The 22,051-nt window shown below is 45.4% G+C and overlaps 1 protein-coding gene across 1 annotated transcript in view; it reads right to left on the bottom strand.

Moving 5' to 3' along the window:
- LOC126215244 (aminomethyltransferase, mitochondrial) overlaps nucleotides 1–22,051 on the bottom strand; it is a 196,300-nt gene that overhangs the window by 46,036 nt on the left and 128,213 nt on the right. The window contains exons 2-3 of the mRNA XM_049941911.1: nucleotides 21,292–21,617; nucleotides 6,690–6,908 (exon numbers count right to left, since the gene is read on the bottom strand). Of these exons, the coding sequence (XP_049797868.1) occupies nucleotides 6,690–6,908; nucleotides 21,292–21,606 (534 nt within the window). The 5' untranslated portion in view covers nucleotides 21,607–21,617. The remainder of the gene's footprint in view (nucleotides 1–6,689; nucleotides 6,909–21,291; nucleotides 21,618–22,051) is intronic.

Below are 22,051 nucleotides of genomic sequence, written 5' to 3'. Positions count from 1 at the left end.
GGAACAAAGATTAAGAAAAGGCAAACCTACGTTTCTAGCATTTGTAGACTTAGAGAAAGCTTTTGACAATGTTGAGTCGAATACTCTCTTTCAAATTCTGAAGGTGGCTAGAGTAAAATACAGGGAGCGAAAGACTATTTACAATTTGTACAGAAACCAGGTGGCAGTTATAAGAGTCGAGGGGCATGAAAGGGAAGCAGTGGTTGGGAAAGGAGTGAGACAGGGTTGTAGCCTCTCCCTGATGTTATTCAATCTGTATATTGAGCAAGCAGTAAAGGAAACAAAAGAAAAATTCGGAGTAGGTATTAAAATTCATGGAGAAGAAGTAAAAACTTTGAGGTTTGCCGATGACATTGTAATTCTGTCAGAGACAGCAAAGGACTTGGATGAGCAGTTGAACGGAATGGACAGTGTCTTGAAAGGAGGATATAAGATGAACATCAACAAAAGCAAAACGAGGATAATGGAATGTAGTCAAACTAAGTCGGGTGATGCTGAGGGAATTAGATTAGGAAATGAGACACTTAAAGTAGTAAAGGAGTTTTGCTATTTAGGGAGTAAAATAACCGATGATGGTCGAAGTAGAGATGATATAAAATGTAGACTGGCAATGGCAAGGAAAGCGTTTCTCAAGAAGAGAAATTTGTTAACATCGAGTATAGATTTAGGTGTCAGGAAGTCGTTTCTGAAAATATTTGTATGGAGTGTAGCCATGTATGGAAGTGAGACATGGACGATAACTACTTTGGACAAGAAGAGAATAGAAGCTTTCGAAATGTGGTGCTACAGAAGAATGCTGAAGATAAGGTGGGTAGATCACGTAACTAATGAGGAGGTATTGAATAGGACTGGGGAGAAGAGGAGTTTGTGGCACAACTTGACTAGAAGAAGGGATCGGTTGGTAGGACATGTTTTGAGGCATCAAGGGATCACAAATTTAGCATTGGAGGGCAGCGTGGAGGGTAAAAATCGTAGAGGGAGACCAAGATGGTATTAAAATTCATGGAGAAGAAGTAAAAACTTTGAGGTTCGTCGATGACATTGTAATTCTGTCAGAGACAGCAAAGGACTTGGAAGAGCAGTTGAATGGAATGCACAGTGTCTTGAAAGGAGGATATAAGATGAACATCAACAACAGCAAAACTAAGCAGATTCAGAAGGATGTAGGTTGCAGTAGGTACTGGGAGATGAAGAAGCTTGCACAGGATAGAGTAGCATGGAGAGCTGCATCAAACCAGTCTCAGGACTGAAGACCACAACAACAACAACCCCACCTTTTGCAAGGTACAGGCTTTTTTTTTCTGACAGTTTCACTGGACTAGTCCTTATGATCTGCTTTATTGTGTAGCGGGCAGTTCCGGCGCTGCAGTGCGCCATCTTCAGGCCGTAGTTGATGCTGAAGGGGTTATCATGATCCATATGAACATTGCATAAGTGGCCAACATAACTGCTTCACGCAGTATGTCCGTGAGTGTGCTGTCAGGGCCCCAAACATCACCTTCCGCAGATGATAGTTGTCGAGCTGACACCACAGTTACAGATAGTCTGTGTGAAACAGTTATGCAAACATGCATGCATTGTGTTGTAAAAGTACTGTACGTCAGTTTGTGGAATGGAGTTCCACGCCTGTTGCACTTCGTTGGGCGGTACAGATCTACATCTACATCTACATGACTACTCTGCAATTCACATTTAAGTGCTTGGCACAGGGTTCATCGAACCACAATCATACTATCTCTCTAGCATTCCGAACAACGCGCGGGAATAACGAACACCTAAGCCTTTCTATTCGAGCTCTGATTTCTCTTATTTTATTTTGATGATCATTCCTACCCATGTAGGTTGGGCTCAACAAAATATTTTCGCATTCGGAGGAGAAAGTTGGTGACTGAAATTTCGTAAATAGATCTCGCCGCGACGAAAAACGTCTTTGCTTTAATGACTTCCATCCCAACTCGCGTATCATATCTGCCACACTCTCTCCCTTATTACGTGATAATACAAAACGAGCTGCCCTTTTTTGCACCCTTTCGATCTCCTCCGTCAATCCCACCTGGTAAGGATCCCACACCGCGCAGCAATATTCTAACAGAGGACGAACGAGTGTAGTGTAAGCTGTCTCTTTAGTGGACTTGTTGCATCTTCTAAGTGTCCTGCCAATGAAACGCAACCTTTGGCTCGCCTTCCCCACAATATTATCTATGTGGTCTTTCCAACTGAAGTTGTTCGTAATTTTAACACCCAGGTACTTAGCTGAATTGACAGCCTTGAGAATTGTACTATTCATCGAGTAATCGAATTCCAACGGATTTATTTTGGAACTCATGTGGATCACCTCACACTTTTCCGTATTTAGCGTCAACTGCCACCTGCCACACCATACAGCAATCTTTTCTAAATCGCTTTGCAACTGACACTGGTCTTCGGATGACCTTACTAGACGGTAAATTACAGCATCATCTGCGAACAACCTAAGAGAACTGCTCAGATTGTCACCCAGGTCATTTATATAGATCAGGAACAGCAGAGGTCCCAGTACGCTTCCCTGGGGAACACCTGATATCACTTCAGTTTTACTCGATGATTTGCCGTCTATTACTACGAACTGCGACCTTCCTGACAGGAAATCACGAATCCAGTCGCACAACTGAGACGATACCCCATTGGCCCGCAGCTTGATTAGAAGTCGCTTGTGAGGAACGGTGTCAAAAGCTTTCCGGAAATCTAGACATACGGAATCAACTTGCGGTTAATGCTGTTTGTGGATGATGCTGGAGTTGTCGTCCGTTGATGTCCCCAGTGTGCTCGATGGAGACAGATATGGTGATCAACCAGGTCAAGGCAACATGTCCCCACACTCTGCAGAGCATGTTGGGTAACAACAGTGCGATGCGGGCAAATGTTCGTCTGTTGGAAAACACCCTTTGGAATGCTGTTTATAAATGGCAGCACAACAGATTGAGTCACCAGACTTATATACAAATTAGCAGTCAGGGTTTATGGGATAACCACGAGAGTTGTTCGCCATCATAACTCAAAAGAGGAAAGACCGCTCGGACAGATGGGATACCAGTTCGATTTTACACAGAGTACGCGTAGGAACTTGCCCCCCTTCTAGCAGTGGTGTACCGTAGGTCTCTAGAAGAGCGTAGCGTTCCAAAGGATTGGAAAAGGGCACAGGTCATCCCCGTTTTCAAGAAGGGACGTCGAACAGATGTGCAGAACTATAGACCTATATCTCTAACGTTGATCAGTCGTAGGATTTTGGAACACGTATTATGTTCGAGTATAATGACGTTTCTGGAGACTAGATTTCTAGTCTCTAGTCTGTAGGAATCAGCATCGGTTTCGGAAAAGACGATCGTGTGAAACCCAGCTCGCGTTATTCGCCCACGAGACTCAGAGGGCCATAGACACGGGTTCCCTGGTAGATGCCGTGTTTCTTGACTTCTGCAAGGCGTTCGATACAGTTCCCCACAGTCGTTTAATGAACAAAGTAAGAGCATATGGACTATCAGACCAGTTGTGTGATTGGATTGAAAAGTTCGTAGATAACAGAACGCACCATGTCATTCTCAATGGAGAGAAGTCTTCCGAAGTAAGAGTGATTTTAGGTGTGCCGCAGGGGAGTGTCGTAGGACCGTTGCTATTCACAATATACATAAATGACCTTGTGGATAACATCGGAAGTTCACTGAGGCTTTTTGCGGATGATGCGGTGGTATATCGAGAGGTCGTAACAATGAAAAATTGTACTGAAATGCAGGAGGATCTGCAATGAATTGACGCATAGTGCAGGGAATGAATCTCAATGTAGACAAGTGTAATGTGCTGCTAATACATAGGAAGAAAGATCCTTTATCATTTAGCTACAATATAGCAGGTCAGCAACTGGAAGCAGTTGATTCCATAAATTATCTGGGAGTAGGCATTAGGAGTGATTTAAAATGGAATGATCATATGATGACCATTCCACAGCACTATGAATTGAACGCTTGTTTCAATGCAATGTTTTTCACTTTTGCATTGAAACAAGCGTTCAGTTCACAGTGCTGTGGAATGTGGAGAAAAAACCGCAAATTGGCATTCATAAGAAGAAGAACAACACCAAAAATGCAACAGGAGCGTAATATGTAAGAAATTGTCCACGCAACCTGCCACTGATGATGCCTTCCAGAAAATAAGGGCGAAACGCGTATGGCACTAAAATAGTGTTTTATTCAGTTGCTGTCAGCGGTCCATAAGTAAAAATTATCAATATACCATAATATTGCAGGACAATGCTCAAGCACGTAGAGTGCAAGCTGTTACTGATTTGTTTTACTGATGGGCGTGCTAAGTGCTATGCCACCTACTGTACTCCCGTGACAAGCCCTCGTAAATTCAACTCGATTTCTAAACTGAAGGAAACACTTCACGGCATTCGCTTCAGAACTGCTACAAATTCGTCGGGCAATAAACCGCGCCGCTCGAACTGTCAACACAACTGGCACTGCTAAGAGTATCCTACGACTTCCACATCGCTGGCAACGGGTTATACACAATGCTAGTGACTACTATGAAGGTCTGTAAAACTTTGAAACACGTATCTACTTTGTACGAGATGTAAATAAATAGTTGCCACTATTTAAGTTCCAACGCTCGTATTAATGTGAATAATGAGTTGTTTCTCAAGTACAGCTCTTCTCCTGGTCCTGGTATGCTTTGTGGGTGTTGTGTTAGCAAAAGAGCCAATACCGTGTTGCTAGTGGAGGCCGAAATGCACGCGTATTAACTCACGGAGGCTGCCGTGAGGAGGGAAGAAATATACTGACGTGAGGTCTGGAACATGACAAGTAATTAGAATTCAGAAAGCGGACGTAGCTAGTTTGAAACTTAACATTAATCCATTAATGATGAACGTCGCTCTTGACAGTACATGATTCACAATATTATCTGTTCAGAATACATTCATAGTAACTACATTACTGGCCATTAAAATTGCTATACCACGAAGGTGACGTGCTACGGACGCGAAATTTAACCGACAGCAAGAAGATGTTGTGATATGCAAATGATTAGCTTTTCAGAGCATTCACACAAGGATGGCGCCGGTGGCGACGCCTACAACGTTCTGACTTGAGGAAGTTTCCAAATGATTTCTCATACACAAACAGCAGTTCACCGGCGTTGCCTGGTGAAACGATGTTGTGATGCCTCGTGTAAGGAGGAGAAATGCGTACCATCACTTTTCCGCCTTTGATAAAGGTCGGATTTTAGCCTATCGCGATTGCGGTTTATCGTATCGCGACATTGCTGCTCGCGTTAGTCGACATCCAATGACTGTTAGCAGAATATGGAATCGGTGGGTTCAGGAGGGTAATACGGAACGCCATGCTGGATCCCAACGGCCTCGTATCACTAGCAGTCGAGATCACAGGCATCTTATCTGTATGGCTGTAACGGATCGTGCAGCCGCGTCTCGATCCCTGAGTCAACAGATGGGGACGTTTGCAAGACAACAACCATCTGCACATACAGTTCGACTACGTTTGCAGAAGGATGGACTATCAGCTAGGAGACCGTGGTTGCGGTTACCCTTGATGCTGCATCACAGACAGGAGCGCCTGCGATGGTGTACTCGACGACGAACCTGGCTGCACGAATGGCAAAGCGTCATTATTTCGGATGAATCCAGGTTCGGTTTACAGCATCATGATGGTCGCATCCGTGGTTGGCGACATCGCGGTGAACGCACACTGGAAGCGTGTATTCGTCATCGCCATGCTGGTCTATCACCCGGCATAATGGTATGGGGTGCCAATGGTTACACGTCTCGGTCACCTCTTGTTCCCATTGACGGCATTTTGAACAGCGGACGTTACATTTCAGATGTGTTACGACCCGTGGCTCTACCCTTCATTCGATCCCTGCGAAACCGTACATTTCAGCAGGATAATGCACGACCGCATGTTGCAGGTCCTGTACGAGCCTTTCTGGATACAGAAAATGTTCGACTGCTGCCCTGGGCAGCACATTCTCCAGATCTCTCACCAATTGAAAACGTCTGGACAATGGTGGCCGAGCAACTAGCTCGTCACCATACGCCAGTCACTACTCTTGATGAACTGTGGTATCGTGTTGAAGCTGCATGGGCAGCTGTACCTGTACACGCCATCCAAGCTCTGTTTGACTCAATGCCCGGGTGTATCAAGGCCGTTATTACGGCCAGAGGTGGTTGTTCTCGGTATTGATGTCTCAGGATCTGTGCACCCAAAATGCGTGAAAATGTAATCACATTTCAGTTCTAGTATATTTGTCCAATGAATACCCGTTTATCATCTGCAATTTTAATGGCCAGTAGTGTATCGCCTTGCTAGGTCGTAGCAAATGACGTAGCTGAAGGCTATGCTAAACTGTCGTCTCTGCAAATGAGAGCATACGTAGGCAGTGAACCATCGCTAGCAAAATCGGCTGTGCAACTGGCGAGTGCTAGGGAGTCTCTCTCGACTAGACCTGCCGTGTGGCGGCGCTCGGTCTGCAATAACTGATAGTGGCGACACGCGGGTCCGACGTATACTAACGGACCGCAGCCGATTTAAAGGCTACCACCTAGCAAGTGTCGTGTCTGGCGGTGACACCACAGTGGGTAACAGCAACAAAACGTGGACAGTTGTGGTTTTTTTTGTTTTTTTGTGGCTATTGTTTACCTCGGCATCCCTGAGCAGCTGCTGGTCATGGTGGCGGCGCGCGGCGTTGGAGACGAGGTGCAGGTAGCCCAGGGCCGTCTTGGTGACGACCAGGTCGTCCAGCACGCCCCCCGTGTGTGGGTGGGTGAAGACGGACAGCGTGGCTGCGTTGTCGGGCAGTGACTGCACGTCGGCCGGAGTCAGGCGCTCAACCAAAGCCACGCGGTCCCTACCGCGCACCTGCAGGCACACATGTAAACAAACCACATAACAAATCAGCGCCGTACACTACACACAGCTGCCGGACATCACCTGTCAGTTCGATATCTGACGATGAGAGACCAGCCCACTAACTGTCCGCTAAGAACAAATACGAAGTGACCAATTGCGTACCCAACAAGTGATTCGTATTGTCCCTTCAAGCCTGACTGCAGACACGGACGGTTCAAAAATGGTTCAAATGGTTCTGAGCACTATGGGACTAAAATGAGGAGCAACTTGATTGAGAAGTAGCGGCTCAGGTCTCGTAAACTGACACACGGCCAGGAGAGTAGTGTGCTAACTACATTACCCTCCATATTCGCATCTGGTGTCGCATGTGGGCTGAGGATGACACGGCGGTCGGTCGGTCCGTTGGGCCTTCCAAGACCTGTTCGGGCGGACTTTAATTTAGTTAATTTACATGCGACTACACTATCAGTACACCAAAATGTTTCTAATTCCTGATTCATCCAGTAGCCAGCCTTTTATAGGAAGTGACCAATTGTGTACCCAACAAGTAGTTCGTATTGTCCCTTCCAGCCTGACTGCTGACACGGAGGGTTCAAAAATGGTACAAATGGCTCTGAGCAGTATGCGACTTAACTGAGGAGCTACTTGATTGAGAAGTAACACCTAAGGTTCTAAAAACCCTACCACAACAAAGGTTAAAAATTAATAATGATTGTAGTGGTGCTCACGCTGCTAAATATTGCACTTTCGGGCAACAACAAAGTTATATTATGTGGCAGGTGTCATTAGAGTACAGTTAATAAAGTCATTTCATGAAATAACTAGGCACTCATCTTTCCGTGTTTCCCATGCTGGTCTCGTTGTGAACTCATGGCTCAATCGTCGAAAATCTAGGTAGTGACGATTCCAAGCTCGGATGCAAAGAGGCCTAGGTGATATTCTGCGATATTCAAAAGTTTTTTAGATGTGTTTCATAAACCATTCTTGAAGATTAAACTTTTGCAAGTTAGAACAATGGTGATGTAAAAAGAAATCAGCACTCCGAATTGAAGTTACACTTCTTTTTTATTACTTTCGTTGCAACATCACTTCACAATATAAAATATACTTGAAAATATCTTCCTCACTGTTAAAGTTCACATTTCATAAACTGACTACAATTTGCGGCTTTTCAACATGACGACCAAGACTTGACTCTCCACCCAAAATTCAGAGTTACAAGTACATCAAAGATCATAGTGACAAAAGAAAGAATACACATAAGAATAATATCATTGCAATATAAACATATCGATGTATCAAAGTACCTCTACATTAATGAAATCAAATCTGAATGTTGTCACAGAAATATGTTAACTATTTTACAGAAACACAGTAGAATATTGCTGGTATCGAGAGGTTGAGGTGAGGTGCAGTAATGGTTACGTATTTTAAGTACCATTACAAGGTCTCATAAACTGACATACGGCCGGGAGAGCGGTGTGCCTAGCACATGTCTCTCCATATTCGCATCCGGTGACGCGTGTGGGTTGAGGATAATCTGGCGGTCGGTCGGCCCCGTTGAGCCTTCCAAGGCCTGTTTGGGCGGACTTTAGTTTAGTTTACATGCGACTACATTGTCAGAACACCAAAATATTTCTAATTCCTGATTCATCCGGTAGCCAGCCTTTTGTCCCCAATGCTACTCTCATATTTTCACTGGAGTGACAAAAGCCATTAGATATTTCTTTAACATCGTGTCGGGCCTGCTGCCTGGACAGTGCGGCAACTCGACGAGTTGTGAACCACACAAGTCGGGAGTGCCCTGCAAAAATACGGACCATAGGTCCATATCCGGCCGGGATGGTCGACCGGTTCTAGGCGCTACCGTCTGGAACTGCGCGACCGCTACGGTCGTAGGTCCGAATCCTGCCTCGGGAATGGATGTGTGTGATGTCCTTAGGTTAGTTAGGTTTAAGTAGTTCTAAGTTCTAGGGGACTGATGACTTCAGAAGTCCCATAGAGCTCAGAGCCATTTGAACCATACGTCCATAACTGCAGTGCATGATTTTGAGCACAAACAGGCTTCTCGATTTTGTCCCATAAATGTACGATGGGATCCATGTCGGGCGATATGGGTTGCCAGATTATTCCCCCGAATCGACCAGCACGTTCTTCAGAAAAATCACGAACAATTGTGGCCTGATGACATGGCGTCTCCTAGAGCTTAGAACTACTTCAGCCTAACTAACCTAAGGACATCACACGCATCCATGCCCAAGGCGGGATTCGAACCTGCAACCATAGCGGTCGCGCGGTTCCAGACTGTAGCGCCTAGAACCGCTCGGCCACCTCGGGCGGCGACACGGTGGGAAGCTAAGACATACGTGGGTGTTATACCATGCTCACAGTAAGATGCTGCGGAAGGCAATTCTGCAGCGGGAATGTGACTTTGCGCTACCACATCCAAAATCACTGCCACTGCCTGTGAGGGGTTAGGATGACACGGCGGTCGGTCGTTACCGTTGGGTCATCACAGCTTGTCCGTACGGTATTTCGTTTTTTTTTCTTTTTTCTCTTTTGGAAGGTAGCAGTAATCACATCACTGATAAAGAAAATATTTAAGATTTTGAAAATAGTCAAAGAGATATATTCTGAAATTAGTACAGACCAAAGTACTCTTAACTGGGCAGTCTTTACTGGCATGAAAAAAAAACCGTTCGCAGAACGACATATAGAGAAAGCATTGACCTACAGCTATATAAGTTTAAGTCGAGAACAGTTGAAGACAGAGTGCTGAACCACGAGAACTGGCAATAAAGGGGAGGTGGAGGGTGCAGACTTTGGTGAAGCTTACAGCACGGCTGGCGCTGCTACTCTCACGTGGTATTGCCAAATACTCGCTGCTATGTATACTGCGCGCAAAATGCCTTGGCCACTAGATGTGCAGTCGGCTGGGGAATCTTGGGGAGAGCAGCAGTGGTGAGGGGTCGCTCAGAGCGCTGGAGGGGAAATGCGGAGCGCTGGAGGGGAAGTGCCTTTCTCAACTGAAGCCTACACTCACGTTTTCTGTAAATATTACAGGGGGCCCGTCCAAGCCCACACTTGGATGGTGACCATTCAAAATGATCTGTTGTCACCTATGCTTTCGTTACTATCTAAAAAGAATTAAGCTAAAAATGGAGTGATTTAAGTTGAGGGAATTACTGTAGATTAGGAAATGAGAGACTTAAAGTAGTAAAGGAGTTTTGCTATTTGGGGAGCAACATAAATGATGATGCTCGAAGTAGAGAGGATATAAAATGTAGACTGGCAATGGCAAGGAAAGCGTTTCTGAAGAAGAGAAATTTGTTAACATAGCTTACTACACCTATTTTCACTCATTGCTTTCATATGGCATCATATTTTGGGGTAATTCATCACTGAGGAATAAAGTATTTATTGCACAAAAGCGTGTAATCAGAATAATAGCTGGAGTCCACCCAAGATCATCCTGCAGACATTTATTTAAGGATCTAGGGATATTCACAGTAGCTTCTCAGTATATATACTCTCTTATGAAATTTGTTATTAACAACCAAACCCAATTCAAAAGTAATAGCAGTGTGCATAACTACAATACTAGGAGAAAGGATGATCTTCACTATTCAAGATTAAATCTAACTTTGGCACAGAAAGGGGTGAATTATACTGGCACTAAAGTCTTTGGTCACTTACCAAATAGTATCAAAAGTCTGACAGACAACCAACAAGTATTTAAGAAGAAATTAAAAGAATTTCTGAATGACAACTCCTTCTACTCCATAGAGGAATTTTTAGATATAAATTAAGAAAAAAAAACAAAAAAATATAAAAAAAAAATAAAAATTAAAAATTAAAAATAAAGAAAAACAAAAAACACAATAAAATAAAGTTGTTATATTAACTTAAGTATGTTGTTAAATTAACCTAATTACATCATGTATTGGAAAATTCGACTCGTTCCACATCATTACGAAATATCGTATTCATGATCCATGGAACTAGTATTAATCTAATCTAATCTAATCTAATCTATAGGTTTAAGTGTCAGGAAGTCGTTTCTGAAAGTATTTGTATGGAGTGTAGCCATGTATGGAAGTGAAACATGGACGATAAAGAGTTTGGATAAGAAGAGAATAGAAGCTTTCGAAATGTGGTGCTACAGAAGAATGCTGAAGATTAGATGGGTAGATCACATAACTAATGAGGAGGTATTGAACAGAATTGCGGAGAAGAGGAGTTTGTGGCACAACTTGACAAGAAGACCAGTTGGTAGGACACGTTCTAAGGCATCAAGGGAGCACAAATTTAGCATTGGAGGGCAGCATGGAGGGTAAAAATCGTAGAGGGAGACCAAGATATGAATACACTAAGCAGATTCAGAAGGATGTAGGTTGCAGTAAGTACTGGTAGATGAAGAAGCTTGCAGAGGATAGAGTAGTATGGAGAGCTGCATCAAGCCAATCTCAGAACTGAAGACAACAACAACAACAGCTTATTAACCATTTGAAACTTTCAGAGAAGCAACATGAGTAGCGAATTTTCAGTAAAACCTACACTTTTCTCTCGTTTACATGTCAAAATTTGCTTCTGTTGCCAAAATAAGAGGAGTTTACACTGTATCACCTCATTAACGTGTTGTGCAGACACAATTGTGAGACAGTTCTGAGACATTGGTTTATTACTTTATTTAGTGAGGAGCTGATGAAAAGCAAAGTGAGTAGCTTATGAAAAAGCACATCCTCGACACAGAAGAACTTGTAATGTCTTCACGTATGTAGTTCCAAAACCCATAGCGTTTCTCGAAAAAGCTGCAATTATTGGAATAACATGCTAGGTAACGAAATTTTACATAAATACTATATGTTAAAACCTCACTTCAATATCTGAAACCGTTATGAATATTTCGCTCTGGGTTTATTGCTGGCGCGGCGTGACGGCAAATGAGTGTGCTGCATCAGATCAATTTTCTCAAGATTGGTGACAGGTAGATATAGTAAGTAGGCTGTTTAGGCTTTTATGTTGGTAACATCACGTAGCGCTCTGTGTGAAAATCATTGGCTGTGCTGTGTGCAGTCTGCGGCTGGTTGGCATTTTTGGAATATTCGCTATTGTAGTGTTGGGCAGTTGGATGTGAACAGCGCGTAGCGTTCCGCATTTGGAGGTGAGCCGCCAGCAGTGGTGGATGTGGGGAGAGAGATGGCGGAGTTTTGAGAGCGGACGATCTGGACGTGTCTACTTCAGAGAGAGTAAATTTGTAAGACCGGATGTCATGAACTGACATATTTATGATGACTTTTGAACATTATTAAGGTAAATACATTGATTGTTCTCTATCAAAATCTTTCATTTGCTAACTATGCCCATCAGTAGTTAGTGCCTTCAGTAGTTAGAATCTTTTATTTAGCTGGCAGTACTGGCGCTCGCTGTATTGCAGTAGTTCGAGTAACGAAGGTTTTTGTGAGGTAAGTGATTCATGAAAGGTATAGGTTATTGTTAGTCAGGGCCATTCTTTTGTAGGGATTATTGAAAGTCAGATTGTGTTGCGCTAAAAATATTGTGTGTCCGTTTAGTGATGATCAGAATAAGTAAAGAGCGAAATGTCTGAGTACGTTCAGTTTCGCTCAGCTGTTTGAAAATCAAATAACGTAAGGGGTTTACTAGTACAGTAATTCATTAATTTTTCTAAGGAGACGTTTCATAATACATCTACCCATGTAATATGCGCCAGAAACAAAATCATAGCGACCTCAGCTTTTCATTGCAGACTTTTTCGAATTTCAAAAAAAATGGCTCGGAGCACTATGCGACTTAACTTCTGAGGTCATCAGTCGCCTAGAACTTAGAACAAATTAAACCTAATTAACCCAAGGACATCACACACATCCATGCCCGAGGCAGGATTCGAACCTGCGAAAGTAGCGGTCGCTCGGCTTCAGACTGTAGCGCCTAGAACCGCACGGCCACTCCGGCCGGCTTTTCGAATTCCGTAATGTCTTACTTTCACGTAAATATCACAATACCTATGACCATTAAAGCAACGATAGGTGCATCATCATGAACCTGACATATAAAGCTGTAAGTAAACCAAAAATTAAATTTTTTTACCGAATAGTTTTTGTAAAATCATTTGCGAAAAACTGCAGGGGGCGCGCCTCGATTCTATCATCGCTGACCGGCCGAAAGGTGCTCAACACTTGTCGGCCTCCCCTTCCAAAGAAACGAATGAACTCGCCCAGGGCTTTGGACGAAAACTGGTGAGTGCGCATCGGCCACCGTATCCTGCACAAGATATACACGATGTTCGCCTACAACTATCGGCAACCCTTCACACATTACTGCATCACAGTGTTACATACGTACAAGGCGTTGCCTTCGAGGACTGCGTCGATCACGATGACTGCAGACAGCAGGAGAAGCGCCACCAGAGATCCTCAGTGTCAGGACTTATTTCCTCCAACGTGCCTAGTGTGGGGCACTGGAACGGCTCGAATTCCTCCGCGCCCTCGCTATACGGGGCGTTGCAAGCTGTGGCGGTAATTTTTAAGTTGCCTGAAAGACGCGCTCTCTGACCGCTAGATGGGGATACTATCTGTGACAACGATGAAAGATAGCGAGGCCAGGGATGATTATTAATGAGAAATCAGGCGCGCACTAATTAGTTAGTAGCTGTCTGTCCGTCTGTGTTCACATCTTAAAGAGACTAGACATATGTCTACGCCCACCAAGTATTATTACCTTGTGAATGTAGCACATAAACGTTGTGTGTGAAAATTTATTCAGGACAGCTTTAAACAGTTGCTTGAATATATACGAGGGCAGTTCAATAAGTAATGCAAAACATTTTTTTTCTCGGCCAATTTTGGTTGAAAAAACCGGAAATTTGTTGTGGAATATTTTCAAACATTCCCGCTTCGTCTCGTATAGTTTCATTGACTTCCGACAGATGGCAGCGCTGTACGGAGCTGTTAAAATGGCGTCTGTAACGGATGTGCGTTGCAAACAACGGGCAGTGATCGAGTTTCTTTTGGCGGAAAACCAGGGCATCTCAGATATTCAGAGGCGCTTGCAGAATGTCTACGGTGATCTGGCAGTGGACAAAAGCACGGTGAGTCGTTGGGCAAAGCGTGTGTCCTCATCGCCGCAAGGTCAAGCAAGACTGTCTGATCTCCCGCGTGTGGGCCAGCCGTGCACAGCTGTGACTCCTGCAATGGCGGAGCGTGCGAACACACTCGTTCGAGATGATCGACGGATCACCATCAAACAACTCAGTGCTGAACTTGACATCTCTGTTGGTAGTGCTGTCACAATTGTTCACCAGTTGGGATATTCAAAGGTTTGTTCCCGCTGGGTCCCTCGTTGTCTAACCGAACACCATAAAGAGCAAAGGAGATCCATCTGTGCGGAATTGCTTGCTCGTCATGTGGCTGAGGGTGACAATTTCTTGTCAAAGATTGTTACAGGCGAACCTGAAACAAAACGGCAATCAATGGAGTGGCGCCACACCCACTCCCCTACCAAGAAAAAGTTTAAAGCCATACCCTCAGCCGGTAAAGTCACGGTTACAGTCTTCTGGGACGCTGAAGGGGTTATTCTGTTCGATGTCCTTCCCCATGGTCAAACGATCAACTCTGAAGTGTATTGTGCTACTCTTCAGAAATTGAAGAAACGACTTCAGCGTGTTCGTAGGCACAAAAATCAGAACGAACTTCTCCTTCTTCATGACAACGCAAGACCTCACACAAGTCTTCGCACCCGAGAGGAGCTCACAAAACTTCAGTGGACTGTTCTTCCTCATGCACCCTACAGCCCCGATCTCGCACCGTCGGATTTCCATATGTTTGGCCCAATGAAGGACGCAATCCATGGGACGCACTACGCGAATGATGAAGAAGTTATTGATGCAGTACGACGTTGGCTCCGACATCGACCAGTGGAATGGTACCGTGCAGGCATACAGGTCCTCATTTCAAGGTGGCGTAAGGCCATAGCATTGAATGGAGATTACGTTGAAAAATAGTGTTGTGTAGCTAAAGGATTGGGGAATAACCTGGTGTATTTCAATGCTGAATAAAACAACCCCTGTTTCAGAAAAAAAATGTGTTGCATTACTTATTGAACTTCCCTCGTATTTACTAGTCATTAAAAGAACATCGTTGTGATTGGGTGATTCTGAGGATCTGCAAGGCCACCGGCAATAATGGAGGGAAACACCAAAGTGCCACTGGAACGCTGAAGAGGTATAATTAAATTATTTCAAGAACAGACATATAAACATTTTATATTTTTATACTGACATATTGTTATCGAAATCTTATTGTTCAATTTTTCTTCATTATCTACAGTGACTGGATAGCCAAAACCCCTCCTTTGTCCGATAATATAGTCCGGAATAATCTTAAAAAAATAATTTACCCCGTTTAAATAATATTTCCCTGATCCTTTGCAAATCCTTTTCCCCACAATAAATTACCCTACAAATGGCGACCATGACATGACCTGCAAGGACACCAGAAATATCGGAGGGAAACACCAAAGTATTACTGCAGTGCTGAAGAAAAATAAAAAAGAAAATTATTTCAAAAAGGGAGATAAGAACATTTTAATTTTTTATATCTGTGTATTCTCATCGAAATCTTAATGTTCAATTTTTTTCTTCATTAGCTACGGTGACTGGATAGCCAAAACCCCTCCTTTGCCCAAAAATATATTCCAGAATTTTAAAAAATCATTTAACCCTTTGAAATAATATCTCCCCGATCATTTCCGAATCATTTTCCCACAAATAATTACCCTACAAAGCCAACACGCCGGCAATTCGCTACACCAAAGCTCTGGGCCAGTTCGTGTGCCAGCTCTTAGCAGCTTAACGGCAGCTTAGCAGCTTAACGGTCGGAAGGCACCGCAGCTGTTTGGATCGCTACCTGCAATGTCTGCGCGCGCTTACAGCGACTTTGCTAATATCTGGACTTTGCTTCTGGCTAGTCATTTGCTTCGTGCACTCCGTATTCGTCGAACACACGGTCTGCCTGTTTGTTCTGTCAGTCTCAGCATCAATGTCAGCGCGAGTGTTCGTAAACTGTGTTCTACCTATGCCGAGCAGGAGGAAGATACAGAATACACAACAGTTTAGTGAGAGCTTTGATGAACACAGGAAATGTACATTAAAAAAGTATCATTACTCTCTTGTTGCCACCTTGTATGTAAAACCGCCATAAATACTCTTGCTCTCTGCGACCCCAGTAAACAAATAGACTAAACTAAACTAACCAACTAACCCTGCCCGAACAGGCCATGAAGGCCCAACGGACCGACCGGCGGCCATGTCATCCTCAGCCTACAGGTATCACTGGATGCGGATACGAAGGGTCATGTGGTCAGCACACCGCTCTCCTGACAGTATGTCAGTTTCCGAGGCTGGAGATGCTACTTCTCAGTCAAGTAGCTCCTCAGTTTGCCAACAGCGCTCGGCAGACCAGATGGTCACTCATCCCAGTGCTAGCACAGCCCGACAGCGCTTAACTTCGGTGATATGACAGGAACCGGTGTTAGCATTGTCGCAAGGCCGTTGGCGTAAACAAAATAAAGTTTTTTACATGTGAAATTTCATCATTTTCTAACTTACTATTGATGTGGCATAACACTATTACCACTCCCCAACGATAGCTTGAATGCTGGTTTTTGAGGCAACTGATTCTTTGAGGAAAGTGTGCGAAGTGATTTTGCTACAAGTTGACAACCTGCAGTACACGTTCCCTCAGAGGCTGTTGTTGTTGTTGTTGTCTTCAGTCCTGAGACTGGTTTGATGCAGCTCTCCATGCTACTCTATCCTGTGCAAGCTTCTTCATCTCCCAGTACTTACTGCAACCTACATCCTTCTGAATCTGCTTAGTGTATTCATCTTTTGGTCTCCCTCTACGATTTTTACCCTCCACGCTGCCCTCCAATGCTAAATTTGTGATCCCTTGATTCCTCAGAACTTGTTCTACCAACCGGTCCCCTCTTCTTGTCAAGTTGTGCCACAAACTCCCCCCTCTCCCCAATTCTATTCAATACCTCCTCATTAGTTATGTGATCTACCCATTTAATCTTCAGCATTCTTCTGTAGCACCTTATTTCGAAAGCTTCTATTCTCTTCTTGTCTAAACTATTTATCGTGCATGTTTCACTTCCATACATGGCTACACTCCATACAAATACTTTCAGAAACGACTTCCTGACACTTAAATCTATACTCGATGTTAATAAATTTCTCTTCTTCAGAAGCGCTTTCCTTGCCATTGCCAGTCTACGTTTCATATCCTCTCTACTTCGACCATCATCAGTTATTTTGCTCCCCAAATAGCAAAACTCCTTTACTACTTTAAGTGTCTCATTTCCTAATCTAATTCCCTCAGCATCACCCGACTTCATTCAAATACATTCCATTATCCTCGTTTTGCTTTTGTTGATGTTCATCTTATATCCTCCTTTCAAGACACTGTCCATTCCGTTCAACTGTTCTTCCAAGTCCTTTGCTGTCTGACAGAATTACAATGTCATCGGCGAACCTCAACGTTTTTATTTCTTCTCCATGGATTTTAATACCTACTCCAAATTTTTCTTTTGTTTCCTTTACTGCTTGCTCAATATACAGACTGAATAACATCGGGGAAAAGCTACACTCCCTTCCCAACCTCAGGAGTACAAAACCTAAGGAGTACAAAAATGTCACCTATGTGACCACCAACGCGTTCCAATGGAGACACGCCCACTTGAAGGTGGAGATAGAATACCTTTGACAGTGTATATTATAATGACTGAAATCACACACGAGGGCACATCAGACAAGTGAGAATGAGGCAGTCTTTTGCCATCACGCTCAAGAGGGCAGTGAGTTGTAGCACCACCATGCAGCACACAGCCAAAGTCATGTCTTGCAGCAGGAGACACAGTCACCAGGAGGGTACCTCGGCTGTAAGGCTTTTGGGAAGGATCACCAGTCCCACAAGGTAATTATCAATAATCCCCACCCGCACTGATGCTGACCTGGTGTTGACTGTTCGCTGCCACCACACTGCAGTGATTCTTCATAATCCATAGATGAGTGTCGTGTAGCTTGGTGATACCGCTTCTCACAAAGGTAGCCTCATCTGTGGATACAACGGATAAGAGAAATCCCAGCACCGTGGTGGCCTGTGCGACGAACCAGTGACAAAACTGTTGCTGACAAGAAAAGTCCGTAGCTAATAAGGCCTGCATTCACTTTAAGCGACACGAATAGTAGTAGCTGTCAATGGGGACGTTCCCCAGAGTCGTCTGGCTTACCCCATGCTGATGCGCTACCTGCCTGGTGCTGATGGCAGGGTCACCATCGAAGACCTTTTACCTCCATCTTCAAGTGGGAGCGCCTTCCTCGAAATGCATTTCCAGGCGTATATCCATATTGACCTTTTCTGCTTCTTATCCTCTCAAGGATAGTTTCCTGTAGTTTGTGTCAGGAAGTAGAGATGAATCGCTATTAATTCTAGCGACGACATGGACTAAAAATGGGAAAATTAGCTGACATAAACTACTTTGACTGGCGCTTGTGAACGAGCACCTCGAAATTGGCGAAGCTGGTAGGCTGAAAAGGAATGCCGTGTGGTGAGGGCCTCCCAGCAGGGAGACCCGGTCGCCTTTTGAGGTGACGCCACTTCGGTGACTTGCGCGTCGATGAGGATAAAATGAGGATGATGACGACACAAACATCCAGTCCCTGAGTGGAGAAAAACTCCAATCCAGCCCGGGATCGAAACCAGGCCTTCTGGCAAGACAAGTCGGCCCGCTGCTCGCTCAACCACTGTGGCAGGCGCTGGTAGGCTGTTTGCATGCTGCTGTGGTGAGAATATGTGGAAAACAGTTGAAGGACGCTAAAATAACGAGTAGGGGAGAAGATTATACAAGGCTTCGTCACATAAGGTGAGGTCGTAGGCTTGCCCATTCTGTAAGTCATGAAACGATCTGTGGTACATACACTATATGATCAAAAGTATCCGGACACCTGGCTTTCACGATTCACCTCGGTCTGCGTGGGAGATGTCAAACAATGTGCAAGTGGCGGCAGGGTCTAGGTGGTCGCGGTATGAGCATCAGTGTAAACAGACAGGACACAAAGTAGCATTCAGTGACTCACCTCGGCCTGCATCATGTGGGAGACGCCGAACAGCGAGCAAAGGCGCCCGTTGTGCAGGGTCTGAGCAAGTGTGGTACGAGCATCAGTGTAAACAGACAGTGCACACTGTGGTGTTCCGTGACTCACCTCGGTGTGCATCATGTGGGAGACGCCGAACAGCGAGCAAAGGCGCCCGGTGTGCAGGGTCTGAGCGAGTGTGGTACGAGCATCAGTGTAAACAGACAATGCACATTGTGGTGTTCCGTGTCTCACTTTGGTCTGCATCATGTAGGAGATCTCGAACAGTAAGCTTTGCCAGTGGGCTGGGAGGTCTATGTGGTTGTGGTACGAGCATACATGTAAACACACAAGACACACAGCAGAATTCTGTGACTCACCTCAGTCTGCATCATGTGGGAGACGTCGAACAGCGAGCAATGGCGCCCAGTGTGCAGGGTCTGGGTGATTGTGGTACGAGCATCAGTGTAAACAGACAACCAGACTGTGGTGTTCCACTACACACTTTGGCCTGCAGCATGTGGAAGATCTCGAACATTAAGCCATGCCAGTGGGCTGGGTGGTCCGTGTGGTTGTGGTACGAGCATCAGTGTAAACAGACAAGACACACAGCAGCATAGTGTGACTCAGTCTGCATCATGTGGGAGTCATCGAACAGCAAGCAATGGCGACTGGTGTGCAGGTGGACGGTGAGGTTCGGATGGTCACAGCAAGAAGATCAGCATAAACAGACAAGACAAACAGTGGCGTTTCACGATTCACAGTCTGCATCATGTGGGAGATGTCAAACAGTGTGCCTTGGTGCCTCATGTGAAAGTGGTGGTGGGGTCAAGGTGGTCACAGTACGAGCATCAGTGTAAACAGACAAGACACACAGCAGCGTTCTGTGGCTCACCTCAGTCTGCATCATGTGGGAAACGTCAAGCGAGCAATGGTGTCTGGTGTGCAGGTGGATGGTGAAGTTCAGATGGTCACAGCAAGTTCATCAGTATAAACAAACAAGACAAACAGTGGCGTTACAAGATTCATCTCAGTCTGCATCATGTGGTAGATGTCAAACAGTGTGCAGTGGTGCCACATGTGTAGGTGGCAGTGGGGTCCAGGTGGTCACAGTACGGTCATCAGTGTAAACAGACAAGACACAAAGTAGCATTCTGTTACTCACCTCAGTCTGCATCATATGGAAGACGGCAAACAGCGAGCAGCGGCCCCTAGTCTGCAGATTGGCAGGGGTATGTGTGGCTATGGTACGAGTATCAGTGCAATCAACTAGACACACAGTCGCATTCTGTGACTCACCTATGGATGCATCATGTGGGAGACGAACAGAGAGCAATGGCGCCCGGTGTGCAGAGTCTGGGAGATTGTGGTACGAGCATTCGTGTAAACAGACAATGCACACTGTGGTGTTCTGTGACTCACTTCTGTCTGCATCATGTGTGTGTTGAACCATGGCTGAGTGTGGAGGGGTGACGAGCTGACTCTCAGAACCACCGATGATGCTTCTACATGGCTCCTGGGACACCAGTGGCGAGAAGGGAATGTCAGAGGGCAGAAATACCAGTACATGGACAGGAATTGGCCGAGATCCTGGGAAACTGGTGATCGACAGCATGTGGGCCTCACCAGCCTGGGGGCTACAGGTTGTTCCCCTGAGCACCTCCGTAATTACGATTATGCTGTATGTGGATGCCATACTGCTGATGAAAAGGGTCGCCATCAGCAGTGGCGGCGCCGCCTCCATGTGGTTCCCCATGGGCACCCAAAAGGGTGGCTAAAGGCGCTCTTCAGATGGAAGGTCCATTCCCCCACAAAGGGGGTAGTTTTTCCGAGCTGGTTTCGTTCGTTGTGGCGGAGTTGGGTAGTGGATGCATGGGTTGGACTTGAAGGGAATATGAGCAGAAGCTCTGGGATCCCTGATGATAATCCACCTCTGGCCAGGGGAAACCCAAACCAGAGCAGCCACGTACAGTACTGTCTGCATCATGTGGGAGATCTCAGACAGTAAGATGTGCCAGTCGGCAGGGTGGGGGATGGGTCCGTGTGGTTGTGGTACGAGCATCAGTGTAAACAGACAATGCACGCTGTGGTCTTCCATGACTCACTTTGGTCTCCATCATGTGGGAGATCTCGAACAGTATGCTGTGCCAGTGGGCGGGGGGGATGGGGGGGGGTCCAGGTGGTCACGGTACGAGCACCAGTGTAAACAGACAAGACACAAAGTAGCATTCTGTAACTCACCTCGGTCTGCATCATGTGGGAGACGTCAAACAGCGAACAGTGACGCCTGGTGTGCAGGTGGGCGGCGGGGTCCGGATGATCGCGGTACGAGACGGGCAGCAGGTAGCCCGCAAAGTCGACGAGGCGCGCTCCCAGCGAGCGGTGCAGATCCAGGAGCGCCGTGGGCCGCGGGGGCGGCGGTGCTCGCGGCAGGGGCGGCGTCGGCGTGATGATGCAGAAGCGCCTCCTGGCGGGGGCGGCGCCGGAGGCGGCGGCGGGGGCGGATAGCGCCGACACCTGCCGGTGGAGCAGCGCCCAGCGCACGGCGCTAGGCATGGTTGGGCAGTCTGCAACATCGAGGAGGCCCATCACTGTAGTCCCCCGCACGCAACAGACCAAGATAAACTGATCAAGCAATGTTTTGACGACAGATGTCATTGCTCCAGGTACGTCTTCCACGATTTATGGTCGTGGCCCATCAACCTTTTTTGTCCCTGAAATTTTGTCCTGAGCTGCCCTCGATATTTTCAGAAATTAAACAACACTTAAAGTAGTAAGGGAGTTTCGCTATTTGGGGAGCAAAATAATTTATGATGGTCGAAGTAGAGAGGACATAAAATACAGACTGGCAATGGTAAGGAAAGCGTTTCTCAAGAAGAGAAATTTAACATCGAGTATAGATTTAAGTGTCAGGAAGTTGTTTCTGAAAGTATTTGTATGGATTGCAGCCATGTATGGAAGTCAAACATGGACGATAAATAGTTTAGACAAGAAGAGAATA

The sequence above is a fragment of the Schistocerca nitens genome, chromosome 12 (assembly GCF_023898315.1).
Source record: "Schistocerca nitens isolate TAMUIC-IGC-003100 chromosome 12, iqSchNite1.1, whole genome shotgun sequence".
NCBI lineage: Eukaryota > Metazoa > Arthropoda > Insecta > Orthoptera > Acrididae > Schistocerca > Schistocerca nitens.
Note: the sequence above shows the minus strand (reverse complement) of the source record. Positions and strands in the feature narration are given on the sequence as shown.